General features: G+C 42.8%; 1 protein-coding gene across 3 annotated transcripts in view; it reads left to right on the forward strand.

The window, feature by feature from the left end:
• The window catches only part of SBNO1 (strawberry notch homolog 1), a 57723-nt gene that overhangs the window by 34610 nt on the left and 6191 nt on the right, over positions 1-16922 (forward strand). For all 3 annotated transcript variants that reach the window (XM_075534603.1, XM_075534601.1, XM_075534602.1), the window contains 16 exons: positions 619-770; positions 1960-2154; positions 3304-3471; positions 3552-3721; positions 3880-4011; positions 5501-5636; positions 7727-7839; positions 7922-7993; positions 8354-8453; positions 10586-10660; positions 12390-12536; positions 12789-12883; positions 12961-13053; positions 14913-15050; positions 15657-15733; positions 16517-16710. In XM_075534603.1, coding sequence (XP_075390718.1) covers positions 619-770; positions 1960-2154; positions 3304-3471; positions 3552-3721; positions 3880-4011; positions 5501-5636; positions 7727-7839; positions 7922-7993; positions 8354-8453; positions 10586-10660; positions 12390-12536; positions 12789-12883; positions 12961-13053; positions 14913-15050; positions 15657-15733; positions 16517-16710 — 2057 coding nt within the window. The remainder of the gene's footprint in view (positions 1-618; positions 771-1959; positions 2155-3303; positions 3472-3551; positions 3722-3879; positions 4012-5500; positions 5637-7726; positions 7840-7921; positions 7994-8353; positions 8454-10585; positions 10661-12389; positions 12537-12788; positions 12884-12960; positions 13054-14912; positions 15051-15656; positions 15734-16516; positions 16711-16922) is intronic.

Here is a 16922-nt window from a genome sequence, read left to right on the forward strand (position 1 = left end):
TATTGTAATGAGTGCCCAGAATTGTCCTGTCCTATTTAACCACTAGTGACACCTCTGAGCTGGTGTGCCCAAACATATGTGCCAGGAGAATCCAGAACACTGCAGACACTAGATTTCAAAGATTTCACTTGGTGGGGGCTGCAAAACTTCTCACGGGTTACATTTAGAAATGATGTCTTGATGTAGGTAAGTTAGATGACTAAAATTAGCTTCCTGTGCACTTCTTTAACGTAGCTACTAGGCAATCTAGGCACTCTGTATGTGACTCTATTTTCATGCTGGACAGGCGAGGCTAAGGAAACACATGTAAGATGACCGGCCTTAGTGGTGGCACATAGGCTTATTATTAAGCTACTAACTGCATTTCAAATCTTCCATCAGCTGTGTGGTAGCAAAATGAGGCAGTCTGCTTTTGTAAAGATTCACAAGAAGATTTAGCCTTAGAAGCCTATGCTGGCAGTTTTGCTGTGACTTAGAAGGTTGCTTTGAAATAGAATTGGCATGATGGAAGTGGGTGGATGGTGGGAGTTTATTTTTATGGAGCATATTCATAAAGATGTTAGAATGGTTTATTCTGTACAAAGTCCACTAACTTCTCCGCTTGTTTCTCACTCACAGAGGAGTGTTGCAGTCACTCATTGAAAAGCATTTCCCTGCTCCAGACAGGAAAAAACTTTATAGTTTGTTGGGAATCGATCTGACGGCTCCAAGTAACAACAGTTCGCCCAGAGATAGTCCCTGTAAAGAAAACAAAATAAAGAAGCGGAAAGGTGAGTAGTTTTTTGTCGCTCGCTCCATTCAGGGAAAGAAGTGCCCTTGTTAGGCAGGTAGAGTTGCCCACTTGGTGTCAGTCCTGCGCTGTGGACTATCCGCTGAAAGCCCTGTGTAAAGTAGAGCTGGAATCATGGGTGCTTGGCAATACAGGAAGCACTGGTCATGTGCTGTGTCACTTGACACAACAAATGAAATTAGATCTCAGGTTTCCAGTTGTGTGGAGAAGAGAAACTGCCACAGAAGACAAAGAGGAGGAATTTGCCCGGCTTTGTACAGCTTATGTATGATGGGACGAAAACCTGGTCTCTCTGTGGTCAGTTGCCCTTCCATCCAGATGGGTGTGTGCGTGAGCGAACCATTAACCTCACGGTTCGCTTGTGTTCCTGAGGCACACCTGAGTTGGCGTCTCGCTTAGACTGCTTCTGTAAAACGGGGTTTTGTGCATTAGATTGCAAAGATCACATTCTTCTGAGTATGAAAGATTTTTCTTTCTTTTTTTGAGGTGTTGAAGTTTTCAACCCAATGCTTGTGCTTTGACCATCCTAAAGAAGATGTTCTTACATGTGCTGATGTTTTTAATATACCTGAAATGACTTGCCGATCACAGTTTTATGGGTATTTTTTGTTTTAATGGAGTAAAATATTGTGCACTGTAGAATCAGTGGCATCTTAGATTGGTCATATCATTCTATCTCCCTTTTCTGAGTTTCATTCTCACTCTGTTGATAGATAAAATGTTTATGCGTTTGTCTTGGTTTTTTTCATTCCACATCATGTTTGAATATTAAATATAGTCATTCAAATCAACACCTTATTTAGGTGTCCTCTAAAAATGAGGTTTCAGGAATTGTGTTTCCTGAGCTTGCATGTCTATTCTGACTTCTGGTGACCCTGTGCAGCAGTACACGTGGTCATTTTACCCAGACACACGTCTTCTCACCGCCTGCTACAGAATGACTCTGTGACCAGTATTGTGTGGATTCTATTACAACCCTTATCTCTAGGATTTATTTTATAGGACTTGTACACTCAAACGGTGAGTCTTGCTTCTGTCTAACCTTAATGTATCTAATTTGTGAGGAATAATTGAATATATCCTGAAGGAGCTCCAGAGCTAAACTTGATATCTTGACGGACTCTTTAGAATCAGTGTGTCTGAGCCTCCTGTTTTGGTTTTGGTGGCAGGTGAAGAAATAACTCGAGAAGCCAAGAAAGCACGAAAAGTGGGTGGCCTTACGGGTAGCAGCTCTGATGACAGTGGCAGTGAGTCTGATGCCTCAGATCATGAAAGTGACTACGAGAGCTCTAAGAACATGAGTTCTGGAGACGATGACGACTTCAACCCGTTTAGAGATGAGTCTAGTGAGGACGATGAGGATGGTAAGTTCACCTGAATAGTAGGCTCCAGGGAGAAAGCAGGCAGGCAGGGCCCAGTGCATTAAAGGGTATTTGAAAGGCTTTTTTTGAGTAGCAGCAAATTGCATAATTATGCTTGATCTCATCGAATTATGGATTGTTAGTGTTATCTGTAAGAGCTCCCAATAAAATGATTAATTAAAAAATACTTTTTTTTACTTTAAATCATTTTATTGGGGGCTCGTACAGCTCTTGCCACAATCCATCCATCCAACCATCATGTCAAGCATAGTTGTACATACGTTGCCATCATCATTTTCATCATTTTACTTGAACCCTTGGTGTCAGCTCAATTTCTACCCCTGCCCCACACTCCCTCCCTTCCTCCCTCAAGAACCCTTGATAATTTGTAACAATTTTTTTCATGTCTTACACCAACCACTGTCTCCCTTCACCCACCTTTTTGTTGCCCATCCCCCTGGGAGGGGGTTACACGTAGATCATTGTAATTGGTTCCCCCTTTTTTCCTCCCCTCACCTTCCTTTTAATCTCCAGGTATCGTTACTCTTAACTGTCCCTGAGGGGTTTGATCTGTTCTGGATTCCCTGTGTTTCTGGTTCTTAACTGTACCAGTCAGTGTACATGCTGTTCTGTTCTAGTCGGATTTGTAAGGTAGAATTGGAGTCATGATAGTGGGGGGTTGGGGTGGGGCATTTAAAGAACTAGAGGAAAGTTGTATGTTTCATTGGTGCTACACTACAGATGGGCTTTGGGTCTTCACTCTGCAATCCCTCTCCTTCACATTGACAGTATTTTTTTGTCCTGGGTCTTTGATGCCTGAACATCTGATCCCATCGACACCTCATGATCACACAAGCTGGAGTGCTGCTTCCATGTGCGCAGAAAAAATTTCTTTGTGGTGGAATGCAAATGATCCTTGGGGATTCTGTTTGGTGGCAAGCGCCAAACTTGCCTTCTGGAAGTTTGACCCATAATGTGTGAGGTGTTGCCCTCGGTCTTGTGTATTTGTAACACAGTCCCCCAGGAGGTGCAGTCATGCTGGACCATAGTAGTTGATGATATTAACGAAACAGTCAAGGGTTGTTCCTCTGAAGAAGTCATGAGTGGTATCCTTACACATGCTTTGACACTCACGGTGACCTTCACTTTCAGATCCTTGGTTAATCAGGAAAGACCACAAGAAAAGCAAAGATAAGAAAAAGAAGAAAAGCATAGATCCAGATTCCATCCAAAGTGCCTTATTAGCATCTGGTCTTGGATCCAAACGACCTAGTTTTTCGTCGACACCGGTTATTTCGCCTGCTCCTAACAGCACACCAGGTACACACGTGGCAGGAAGGGGCTCTGCCTGTGGCGTGGGCGAGCGTGGTGCTGATGTTCATTCAATGTGCTTCTTCCAGCCAACAGTAACAGCAGCAGCAGCCTCATCACAAGTCAGGACGCCGTGGAGAGAGCTCAGCAGATGAAGAAAGATCTACTTGATAAACTGGAAAAATTAGCAGAGGACCTCCCTCCCAATACCCTGGATGAACTTATCGATGAACTTGGAGGCCCAGAGAATGTTGCTGAGGTGAGTGTGGCGAGGGTCTGGGCCCATCTTTCCTTGGGAATATATCTTCTAGGCTACTTTGCAGCCCCTTAGAGTGAGCATCTTTCAGGGTGTTTCCAGTGAGCTTTCTTCACCCCAGCCAAACCCTCTGACTGTACAGATGCTGTTTGCTTTTCTAGATGACTGGCCGCAAGGGGCGGGTAGTCAGCAATGACGATGGAAGCATCTCCTATGAGTCAAGATCAGAACTCGATGTGCCTGTAGAAATACTAAATATCACAGAAAAACAAAGGTTTATGGATGGCGATAAGGTATGTTTGGGGAGGGGATGCAATACTCCATTTAGACTAAACTTTTGCAGCATTTTTCTTTTTTGCACATAAACACTGAATGTTCCGCACATTTCCATTTTTTTTTACCATAAACTGCCATTTATGCCCAGTATTGCACATGGCATTCTATGAAGCTCTTGCTAACTTTGGAAACTTAGAATCTTTTAATCAGAACAGTGTAACCTCTCAGAGCTGGAACTCCATGGGGCTGAGCTGATTTTCTGAGTTTTACAAACTTTCTGCCTTTGACAGGACAGTCTTGCTCTTCTGTTGCTCTCTCTCAGTGGAAATGATGTGTTTTTATTGAGCAGGTTCTGGCTCTGTTGGGCATTTCTGTATAAAAACACCATGTGTGGGTGTAAGCTCTGAGCCTTAAGCTGTAGGTGAGGGATCCCTAGTCGTGTGGTTTCATTTGAACCTTCTCTTATGTTTCAGGTGTTTAAGGCATTCATGTCCAGGAACCTCTGTATTTGACAGATGTAGGTAGAGCTTCTGGTTGTCTCCAGAGGCTTTCTGTTATGTAAACTTAATAAAAAAAAATAAAGGTTCTCCAATCTGACTCTTCCTCCATCTAGCCAAAACAGCTATAAGCCTTTAACTGGCTTGCTAGGTGCCATCAGTCTGTACTAACTCACAGTGACCCTTTGGACAATGGAATGTAGTGCGTCCACAATTATGGGTGAGCTGATTGTCAGTTCATCTCTTTGAAGTCCTTCCTCTTTCTCACTGACCCGCTACTATACCAAGCTTGATGTCCTTTTCAAGGATTGGTCCCTTCTGAAAATGCAACCTAATGTCGTCAGAGGTTGTTGATAGAGCGTAATCCTTATTTTATACACTTGTCTCATGAGTTTTAGGCTGTACTCTTGGAAATTAGATAATGGTTGACGTTTCATTTGTAAGTGAGAAAATATAAAATCTATATTTTACTATATACTATATATCTTATAAACAATTATATACTGTATATACTTGTTTATAAGCTGAGTTTTTCAGCACATTTTTAAAGCACATATTTAATGCAGTTCTTGTGGTAAAAATTACTTGGGTAGGCTTTTACTCGAGTATATATGATAAGTTTTGAGGGGTTTATAGTCTAGGTCCGATTTGATACCAATCAGCTAGTTCTTGTCAGTCGTAGTTGTGTCTTGTGTTTGACTCCTCGTTTCCAAGTGACGCAGAGGTTGCAAGATGGTTGGACTTTGAACCAGTGATGAGATAGAGAAGGACATGCCCTCTACTTGTCAGGACATTCCTGGACATACACAGATCACATTCCTTACCCACTGGTGGTTTCATGCCCATATATGTTACGTGGCCTCACACAGTTGCAAACGGGAGTCTTGGTCCTGGACAGCCAGGTGGCCAGATAAAATTGTGGACTCTGTTGGAATGTTTCATTTAATGTCCTAGCCTACTTAGCTTACCTTGGGCAGTTGTGACTCTTTGTTTCTTGCATTTGATACAGAACATTGCTATCATCTCAGAGGCTGCCAGCTCAGGTATTTCCTTACAAGCAGATCGGAGAGCTAAAAATCAGAGGCGAAGAGTTCATATGACTTTGGAATTGCCCTGGAGCGCTGATCGAGCAATTCAGCAGTTTGGTAAGATCCTACAGGGTTGACCGTCAGGAGGAAAATAGGAAGGAGGCTGGGAAATTGTTGGGAGGTCAGAAATCAGGTGTAATGCCAAACAGCTCTTGTAAATATGTGGGATGACTAATGTGTTACTGAATTTGATCACCATGATCTTGAAAAACAAAACAGTGTACTGTGTGGTGGAGGTTGCATGGGATCCCTGACATTTCAACTCCAGTGCCAGATTGCTGGGGAATGTTGTCTTTGTAGATCTTTGGATAAACCAGCTCCATCTGTTTCTGAGTCCTGTTACCCTCCATGGTTTCTCTGAAGAGGGCACTTCCTTCCTGATGTTACTATCCACTAGAATAGCAGCACTCAGCCTGCCTAATCCTGTCACCCTCTGGTACAGTTCCTCATGTGGTGACCCCAACCATAACATTATCTTCATGGCAAGGTCTGTCTAAATAAGAGAATGGAGGAGAAGATCAGCGGTTCCGGGGGACGCATGGGAGAGGGGGAGGTGGAAGGAAAGGAAATGATGTTTACAAACCCAGTGATAAGGGAACAACAAGTGATCCAAAGGGTGGTGAGGAGGGTGTAGGAGTCTTGGTAGGACGTGAAGGCTCAGCATGGTGTGGGCTAGAGGAAAGAACTAGAAGGCAAACGGCATTTATAAGGTCTAAATACAGACACGCACATTTGTAGTTATTTTATATATGAGGATGGGGAAATATGTGTGCATATATATATATATATAGGTTTAGTATTAAGGTAGCCTATGGACATTGGGCCTCTACTTAAGTACTTCCTCAATGCATGAATACTTTGTGCTACTTAACTGGCATCCCATGATGCTCACCTTCCCCACCCTATCGCTGAAGACAAAGCAGGTGCAAAAGCAATTGTGAAGAAAGCTGATGGTGCCCGGCTATCAAAAGATTAGTGTCTTGGTTCTTAAAGGCTTGAAGGTAAATACTCGGCCACCTAGCTCAGAAGCAGGAAAGCCCATCCACGGGGAAGACGCACACCAGCCTGAGTTATGAGGGAATCAGGGATCAGGCATCAAAGAACAAAAAAATCAAATCATTGTGAATGACTAGGAGTGCAGATTGGGGACCCAAGACCCATTTGGAGGCAACGGGACATCCCTTACTGAAGGGTCGCAGGGAGGGGAGACGACGAGCCAGTCGGGGCAGGGTAGCAATGATGAAACATACAACTTTCCTCTAGTTTTTAAATGCTACCCCCACCCCCTGCTATCATCCCAATTCTACCTTACAAGTCTTGCTAGACAAGAGGATGTACACTGGTACCGATAGGAACTGGAAATACAGGCAATCCAAGACAGGTGATCCCTTCAGGACCAGTGCTTGAGAGTGGCAATAACGAAACGGTGGGGTGGAAAGGTGGGAACCAATTACAAAGATCTACATATAACTTCCTCCCTGGATGATGGACAACAGAAAAGTGGGTAAAGAGACATTGGACAGTGCAGGATATGATAAAATAAAAATTTATAAATTATCAAAGGTTCATGAGGGAGGGGAAAAATGAGCTGGTACCAAGGGCTTAAGTAGAAAGCAAATGCTTTGAGAATACGGCAACAAATGTGTTTGACACAATGGATGTATGTATGGATTGATTGTGATAAGAGGTGTACGATCCTCCAGTAAATTGATTAAGAAAAAAAAATTAACTTTTGTTGCTTCTGCAGAACTCATTTTGACACTGTTATGAATCGGGCAACCCCAGTGAAAGGGTCATTTGACCGCCCCCAAAGGGGTCGCGACCCACAGGTTGAGAACCACTATTCTAAAGTTACTTAAAACCAGCATTTTGTAGTAATATCCAGCGTGGTTGTGTGTTGCCTCTGACCTAGGCCCTGTACAGTAACAGCGCCTGCATCACCACTGGTCAATGGGTGTCCTTCTCTATCTTGAGTACTATTATTAAGCATGTGGTGGAATTCATGTCCAGAGTTATGATAAATGATCGTTTCTTCATTTTTTTTAATGGTTTCTGAATTCCAGTGTAGCGTAAAATGCTAAGGATGGCTCTCGGCAGCCTGTGTTTTATCTGTTGGGCACACGTGACACTCAACAATATTGTTACAGGACGAACTCACAGATCAAACCAGGTTACTGCTCCCGAATATGTCTTTCTGATTTCTGAGTTGGCAGGAGAACAAAGATTCGCATCTATTGTTGCTAAAAGACTTGAGAGTTTGGTAAGTTTGGAGGTAATGGCAGTTCCAGTTCTCTGCTGAAGATGCCAGCTGGGCTTTCATTGGGAGTTTCATGTTTTGACAGGGGGCGCTCACGCATGGCGATCGAAGAGCGACGGAGTCTAGAGATTTGAGCAGGTTCAACTTTGACAACAAGGTACGTTTCCGCTTTCCAGTTTGAGAACATGAGTGTTTGGAGGCTGCAATAAGGTTTCATCCTTTTTAGGATGAAACAAATAGGGAAGGTGGTTTCTGACTGTAAAGGAAACTTGTCTATCTTTTGCTTTTAAATTCATGACTTCCTATAGGAAGGAGTCATGGTGGCCCTCTGGGGAGTGGAGGCAAAGTTTCCTTTCCAGGGCCTTCAGGGCTAGGATAGTAACCAAAGCCTGCAGTTGGGAATCTTAGGTAAAGCTGCCTTTTTTTCCTTTTTTTTTTTTAAACTTTGTTGTTCATTTGATTGAAGAGTATCCAAATGCTAAAACTGGTTCAAAAGATTTTTTTGTATTTATTGCAGTATGGAAGAAACGCTTTAGAAATCGTCATGAAATCAATTGTCAACCTGGACTCTCCTCTGGTATCGCCGCCTCCAGAGTACCCCGGGGAGTTCTTCAAAGGTGACTTGTATAGAGAAATAGTTACTGGCCAGGAGGCACCAAACAAAACCTGCTCTAACATAGACTGGTTTTTATATTTTTAAACACTTTGTTCTTGCTCAGTGTTCATGTCAGTGCCACAGTGCCTCTAGGTGCGATTCAGCGACCTCGAGGGCATTCTTGGAGATGTGCAGCCGTTCTTTCCCTCCTTGGCTGAGTTGTGCCCCCTCCACTAACTTCAGATTCTTGTCTGTCGGGTGCCTGTTCTCAGCTCGATCCCATAGAGACAGGCAGTCAAGAAGCAAGGACCTCGAGACATCCCTTTCTCTTACTATTTAGCTAAATGTTTGATTTTCAAAAGCAGGCAGAGGGTATGTTGTTGTTGTTGTTGTTTAAGGCTTACAGATCATCTCAGGGTAATTGTTTTGGGGTATATGCTCTGTCTTTAGTCTTTTGTTTCCTATAGATATAATTTGTAAATTTTAAGTTATATAGGATTTAGAAAGTAAAGGTTACTTTTTATACGAAAGGTTATTAGTACCACCAACTTCACTCAAATGGAGTACTTTTGCTCTTGATAAAGCATATTATCCAATCTGAGACTTAGTTAGAAAGCATTCGTTGAAGTCAGTTTGTCCGGTAACCTCTAACAGTTTTAACCTAGAAGGAACAAGTAGTTAGTGGGGGCTAATGCACAATGTAGAGGAAATGAAAATTGACCTTATATTAATAGTAGTTAGAATGGATCCGTGTGTATGAGTGGCCCACTCAGTCTCTGATTTAGTTAATTTTGTTTGTGTGTGTGGATATTTCCATTATTTGAAAGAAATTGTTCAAGTTGTAAGATACTTAAAACGTCCTCATGTTTAGCTGCCATTTTTTGCTAGATATTTCTTTTCCCTACAGTTGTAACTAGTTTTTGATGTTGCCAACAGTCCTTGTACATATGTGGAGACTTCTTCGATACAAGTCAGGGCAGCTCTTAAACAAACACACCACCTTGGCCTTTATGTTAGACAGGGTTCTCTAGAGAAACAAAACCAGAATGCTAATAATTATGTATATATATTTAGAACGATAGATAAGAAATAAACAGTTAATTAATCTGTGAAGCAGTATAAATGGCTCAGTGCAACTCATTCCCATGAGACAGCTATGAGACTTTGGCAGTCCTTCAGGTCTTGAGGGCCACTGGGTTGTCCTCTTTAGAGCAATTCAGGGTATTCAGGCACAGGCAGCAAACAGCAAGGCCACTCTGACAGTCCACAGCTCAAGAGATGTAAGTTCCACTAGTGTGGCAAAGCAGGTCTTGAAGGAGCCTCAAATTACAGTAACACATTCCACGGGTTAGGTGTCCCACGGGTAGTGCAGCTGCACACTGGTCTGATGATCAGATAGCAAGAGACAAGAAAGGTGAAGCTCGCAGAGCCATTTAACGTTCCGCCCTTCAATTAATCTCACATGTGTTCATTGGCCATGTTGGCACATTAAATCTACTTCTCACAGACTTGTTCTCTGCCACCAGGTTCTTTAAAGTGGTAGCCTAGACATTAGTGTTTTCTGAACCATCCCACACACTGCTTTTTATCTTTGCCTTACTTTGTCAGTCATGATATGTAACACTGGACGGATATATGCTTAAGTTTAACTAGTTCTCTTTCTGCCGCATGCTCAAAATGATTTTAGATGTAATGAGTTGAGTAGTCACTACTCAACTGTTTGAACCATCAAGCACTCTGAGGGAGAAAAGAGAGGCAGTTGGCTTCTGTGAAGTTTCACAGACCTGGAAGCTCCCGGGGGCAGTTCTACGGTTGTTAGGAGTCACCTACTCAAGGACCAGGTAGCTGGGACACCTAGGATTGGAGGCCGGGTGGGACAAGCAGTTAACATGCTTGACCACTATCTAAAAGCTTGGAGGTTGCAAATCTACCTAGAGGCCCCTCAGAAGAAGACTGGTCAGCTCTTTTTAAAAACTCACTCTGTGGCACAGTTAAAGACATTCAGAATCAACCCAGTGGTGGTGAATTTGTTTTTGTTTCAAAGACCACATGAACTCAATTCTACTCCATTAAGCTAATAGAAAACCGGCCTGTTGAATCTGGTGGAATGGGCCTACGGAGTGACAGGATTCTGATGAGCATGTTTCCTCATAGATGTTCGACAAGGACTGATTGGTGTTGGCCTCATCAACGTAGAAGATCGTTCAGGAATTCTAACACTAGATAAAGGTAACACTGTTGATTTGTGTGTGCACAAAGCTGCTCCTTGATGATTAGAAGCTGTTTGTTTTAAATGTTTTTAGTAACTAGGTAGTGAAGCTTGAAGTTAGTACTGTTTACTAATTGTAAAATTTCTTATTTTGGTTTGATTGAGATGTCTCAGACCAAATTGGTTTCCTATTCAGCAGTTAATGTGCGTTTTGATATGTGACGTTGCTTGCATTCCTTACAATGTAACAGCACTTTTCTCACCTCTCTGTTTCCCATGTTCCTGTGACCTTTCCTTTACTTCCTGCCATCTGGGCAAGGTCTGATGCCTTTTGATCTCTTGTTCTAGAGGCCTTTTTTTTTTTTAAACAGATCTTTTCCCCCCAGAAAGTATAAGCATTCCCATTTTCTTCTCTGCACACTGGTTTTATTATTATCTGCCCTGCTGTGGGACATTGGTCACAGCTGATGGACCAAGGTGACACATGCTTATTAAATTGTCTCCCATTTATATGGAGGCCCACTCGCGGTGTTGGCCAGTCTTGTGGGATTTAACCAATACATCCTGTCCTCTGTCGTGACCTGCAGAAATGTTCCAGTGACCTTCAAATGCCTTAGGCTTCACCTCTTCATCTTCATCCCTCCCTTACCTCATAGTCCCATTTCCCCCTTTCACTGTCCACCACTGATTTCTTTTTTTACACATTCCTAATTTTTCCTATTCTAGGATATTCCTTAGTTAGAATCAATCACTCTAACTTTTTCAGTGGCTTCTTTCTCTTGGTACCGCTCCCTCAAGATTGTACCAATGTCTTTCCATGGCTTAGCTAGTTTCTAACTCTCCATTGTGTGGCTATAACACCATTTGTTTCTTATTCACTAATTGGAGTAAGTTTTGGCAAAGCTTCTGTGAACAACAAACACTCTGGTTTTCTGAGGGGCATGTGGTTGTGGTAGGTTCTAAGTTCCCACAACATTTGAGCTTGTCATCCCACTTTCAGGTAACAAATCAGCTTCCTCCACTCCCTCTAGGAAATTAAACACTGTCACATGATAGCCAGCCCATCTAAGCTAGATTGTAGATGACTGCTTTTGCAGCCCCTTGGATCATTTCAGAACCCCTGGTGGTGGAGGGGAGGGGGCGGTGTCGGTGTCACTCATCTTGGGAAACCCTGCTAGAGGTAAAGGAATGGTGGCGATATGCACATAACAAAATTTGCCATCTTGTGTTTTTTTTCTCTGATGGTAATTACAGTCCTAATGTTGTGTGGCCATCATGACTTGCTTTTCCAAACCTTTTCATCATTCCTAACAGAAATCCTGTGTCTGTTACACAAGAACTCCATTTCCCTTCCATACTGTATGGATTTGCGTTTTGTGGATTGTTCACCCAATGGAATCATAAGTGTTTGTCCTTTTATGTTTGAGTTACCATTATGCTTTAAAAATTCGTTCATGTTAGCGTGTGTTAGAATTTCTCCTTTTACCACTTTCATGTTCACACTTTCAGAAATGAAGTTGAGGCTGTAAAAATCAATGCCGCAAGTATCTGTTAAAAATGTATTCTGGCTCTGATGCTGGATCGAGCTAGAAGTGGTTAAATTACAGCCCCACTCCAGGGACGTGACATCCCAGAAGTTGTCAGGGAAGAATTAAGGAAGAGAATGTGGGATGGAAGCTAGGCCTAGTTGAATAAAACATGTTAATCACCATCGGAATGCACTGACCCTTCATGTGCTCTTTGCTGCAGATTACAACAACATAGGGAAGTTCTTAAACAGAATTCTAGGTATGGAGGTGCATCAGCAGAATGCCTTGTTTCAGTATTTTGCGGACACACTGACCGCAGTTGTTCAAAATGCCAAAAAGAATGGAAGATACGATATGGGAATCTTAGGTAAGTGGGGGAACTTTTTTGGGGAGAGGGGCACTAAGTTCATACATATTCAACTTATCTGAAGTGTCACCACTCATTCAGCTTGCTTTCCTTATTTTTAAGTAGTTTTTTGGCATACTTACAAGAGTTCATTCAGTCATATTCAGAAGATTTATCACTACAATCAGGAATTTTTAAAATGGCATGTTTTGTGCCTAATTTTGTGTGTGTGTGTGAGATCCTTTTGTCTTTACACTGCTGTTTCTTTTTAAGACCTTGGTTCTGGGGATGAAAAGGTGAGGAAAAGTGATGCCAAGAAGTTCCTGACTCCGGGCTATTCAACCTCAGGCCACGTGGAGCTGTTCACTGTGAGTTTGGAAAGCGGGACTCTGCAAGCTGTCTGTCAGTCTGACCGATCGCTCACCTTAAACTCTTTCTCTTACAGATTAGTGTCGAGAGGGGCATGTCCTGGGAGGAAGCCACCAAGATTTGGGCTGAGCTAACAGGACCAGATGATGGCTTTTACTTGTCATTGCAAGTACGACTTCTTTTCATTTTTTTTCAAATCATTTTACTGGGGGGCTCGTACAGCTCTTATCACAATCCATACAGCACTTGAATCGGGTATGTTGTACATATGTTGCCCTCATTATCTTCTATACATTTTACTTTCTAATGAGCCCTCAGTATCAGCTCCCCCCATCCCCTTTTTCTTTATTTTTTTTAACCAATTTTTAAATTCCCAGTTAGGTGGAGGGGTTTACATTTCAAATCCTTAGTTTTGTATTCAGTAGATTTTTAGATTCTTATGGATTATTACTGTATGTTTCCTTTCTTTCACCCGGGTGCGTATCTGTCTGCTCTTTAACTTATTGCTAAAGACGTGTCCAGCCTGGGAGTTTCCACATGTGTGCCTTTTCCCTCGCCTGGTTAATTTATTACTTACTGTGTGCTCATTGGTAGACATTTTTACTTGACATGTTGTCAGCTTTTAACACTTAATCCTCATTTTGAACTTCCCCTGAGTTGGCTGTATGTGGCCTTGCTCGCCCTTTGGTTGTGCCTAGGGCCAGATGGAGTTGGCCATCCCAGCAAGACGCAGCCATTTTTCTTGGAGCAATATGGGGTGGCTGTCAGTCGCTCTTAGCTCCACTTTCACTAGCCACCATGACTCTGGGGACACATAGTCCCTATGCGTGTTTCCCCTTGACTCTGTTAACCATGTAAAGCAGCGGTTCTTAACCTGTGAGTTGCCACCCCTTTGGGGGCTGCCTGATTTAATAACAGTAGCAGAATTACAGTTACGAAGTAGCAAGAAAATATTGTTATGGTTGGGGGGTCACCACAACGTGAGGAACTGTACTGAAGGGTTGCGGCCTTAGGAAGGTTGAGAACCACTGCTGTAAAGTGTAATATTTTCCACTAATGTGTTAGGGGCCCAGGGGTGACATAAACTTTGTTTCCCTATTACTTGACACAAGTAATAAAGGATCTTTAATGTCCTTGAAGAACAACTAAAACATTCTATCCCTTTATTTTAAATCATTGTAAAAAGCAGTATCTGAATTCAGACAGTGTGGCCCCACTGAACAATGACTTATTATGTGTGCCAGTTGGGAAAAGATCTTTGCCATGAGACTTTCTTTTCCTTCAATTTTGCTCTAGATTTTTGCTTGGAACCTGTTCACCAGACTTGAAAGGAAAAACTAATGTTCTAATCCTGTTTTTCCTTATGGAACTTCTTCCTCTTAATTTTTTCTCCTAGGCCCACATTGAAATCAATCCTATACCTTAAGTTATCTCATTTCTGTGTTGAGGTGGGTCTTCCATGTCTGTAAACTGACTCATCTCCGTTCAGCATCTTGTCATTTCTGTTTCCACGGCTATCCTGCTCGCCCTGGGTGCCTCACACTCCAACGGCTGCCCTGTCGGCCAGGTGACCCTCTAACTGAAGCACCCTGCGTGATGGGTTAGGATGACGCAGAATTCACTGCACCTCACCCAGAAATAACGTGCCCCCAGCTCCATCATTTAGTTGCAAGTACTTTCTTTACACCATACAGCAAAGGGAAAGCTGGTTACTCGAAACACCCATCTTTTCTTGCCCCTCATTTCATTCCCATCCAGGATTACGCAGGGGTGTGGCTATGTGTCCAGGTACATACTTGTGCCTTATATCAACATCTAGAGTTTTCTGAGAAATATCTTGGTCTTCCACCTACCTGTCTTTCCTACCTCACCATTGAGAGGTTGATTTTGGTGTTGTGGTCTGGTTAACCTTGTCAAACATACGCTTTGTACCCTCTCTCGCAGGTGTTACCATCTGCCAAACAGCAGTATGAATGGTCCCTGATGTGTGTATCTAATCTTCATATTTCTCTCTCCCTGTTAATGTAGATAAGGAACAATAAGAAAACGGCCATCTTAGTTAAAGAAGTAAACCCTAAAAAGAAGCTTTTCTTAGTCTATAGACCAAATACTGGGAAACAACTCAAATTAGAAATTTACTCGGATCTCAAGAAGAAATATAAGAAGGTACTTTCTTGTCTTTTTGTTGTCCTGTATGTAAGGACTTAATAGTAGAATATTGATGAAGTTATATCTGTGATGGAAAACCTCTTTTATAAAAGTCAGGTTTTCTTACGTTAATCTTGAAGTCTTAATGTGACCAGCATTAGGAAATTGTAAGATGAATCTTACTGCTGTCAAGTGAATGCCGACTTGACCCATAGTGACCACCTGTGAGTTTCTGAGACTGTAACTATGGACGGGATTAGAAAGCCAGTCTTCCTCCCTCAGAACTGCTATTGGTTTGAACTGCCAACCATTCCCATTGCAACCCAACCTGTAAGCAGTATACCAACAGGGCTCCTGAAACCCTGGAAGTGATCTTAACTGCAGAAGTTACTGGACTTTTCCAACTAAAGGGAAGATGTACCAAACTAAAATTGTGTCCGTGTCACTCTATCATGGACGTGCGGTTCTGGGTAGTTTGCTTTCAACCAGAACCCAAACTCACTTTTTAATTGGCTGCCTCTGGAGGTGTTTCTTTTTTATATATATTGATTGGTAGTTTAAATACAGCAATTATATCACACTGAATTTTTTACCCCCAAATGAAATTTTTGCTGCGTTTCACAGGTGGTGTCTGATGATGCCCTGGTGCACTGGTTGGACCAGTATAACTCCTCAGCGGATACTTGTACTCATGCGTATTGGTGAGTTATGCACCTGTTTCTCATGTATTTTCCAACACAGATTTAAGGAAACCATCCAAACATGCCCTGAGAAGTTAAATGCTCAGAGTATTTTGGGGAGGATGTGGTTCAGTCTACAAGAAACTACGGGACCACTGTGCATTGTCCACGCAGCCCCTGTTCAACACCGAGCCATTGTTGCCCAGAATCATTCAGTACCTGCACCTTGAGTGTTACAAACTGGCTTTTCCCTTCCTTCTCCACATGTCCCTCCTCCTCTCCCTTTCTTTGATTACTTACAGCATTACTACAGTTTTATTTTATTCTGAAAGGGAACTTGTAAGATACCACAGGGGTACAGGAAGTTGCTAAATCTCCAGGAAACAATGTTGACAATCTTGGACTGGATCACCCTGTAGTGGTTCTGGGGCAGCCAGCTGTGGTTGGTCTTTCAAGTCCTGAGCGGTCCGTGTGAGGTTCATTTCAGAACCTTCCAGAGAACAATTATAGCTCTGAGTTGGCTGTTGTTTTCTCACCCACTAAAGACGAATTTAAAAAAAAAATACTAATGTTCTTGGGTGTCTGGCCCATTTGTGGGAAAAGGTTATGGGATATAAAAGTTTTTTGATCTCCTTAGGCAGGTAGAGAGAGAGTTTTTGTGTATATGTGTGTCTGAGAGAGAGAGAGAGAGAGTGTGTGTGTGTGTGTGTGTGTGTCCCCAAGTCTCAGTGTCCCCATCTACCAAGCCGTCCATCTGTGTGTGCATGCACACTCATATATGCCCCACCTTCTTGTCTCTTGCAGGCGAGGCAATTGCAAAAAGGCCAGCCTCGGATTAGTATGTGAAATAGGGCTTCGTTGCCGCACATACTATGTGCTCTGTGGATCGGTCCTGAGTGTGTGGACAAAAGTGGAAGGTGTTCTGGCATCAGTCAGTGGCACAAATGTGAAGATGCAGATTGTTCGGCTGAGGACAGAGGATGGGCAGCGGATAGTAGGTGAGTCTCTTGTGTAATAGTTGGGTGGGGGAGGTGATCAGACCCTGCTGCTTTCTTGATTTGCTTCAGATGTTGTATAGCCCGAGCATTTATTCTGGCCAAAGGCCTGAGCTTGGAGATGGACTAGAAGCTGAGCCATTAGCCCGTGGGTTCTGCCTGAAGGGGCGCTGTGCTAAGGTCCGCCCTGCAGTTTGCTCATTTGTACCACCTCT

This window comes from Tenrec ecaudatus, chromosome 16 (assembly GCF_050624435.1).
Source record: "Tenrec ecaudatus isolate mTenEca1 chromosome 16, mTenEca1.hap1, whole genome shotgun sequence".
Taxonomy (NCBI): Eukaryota; Metazoa; Chordata; class Mammalia; order Afrosoricida; family Tenrecidae; genus Tenrec; species Tenrec ecaudatus.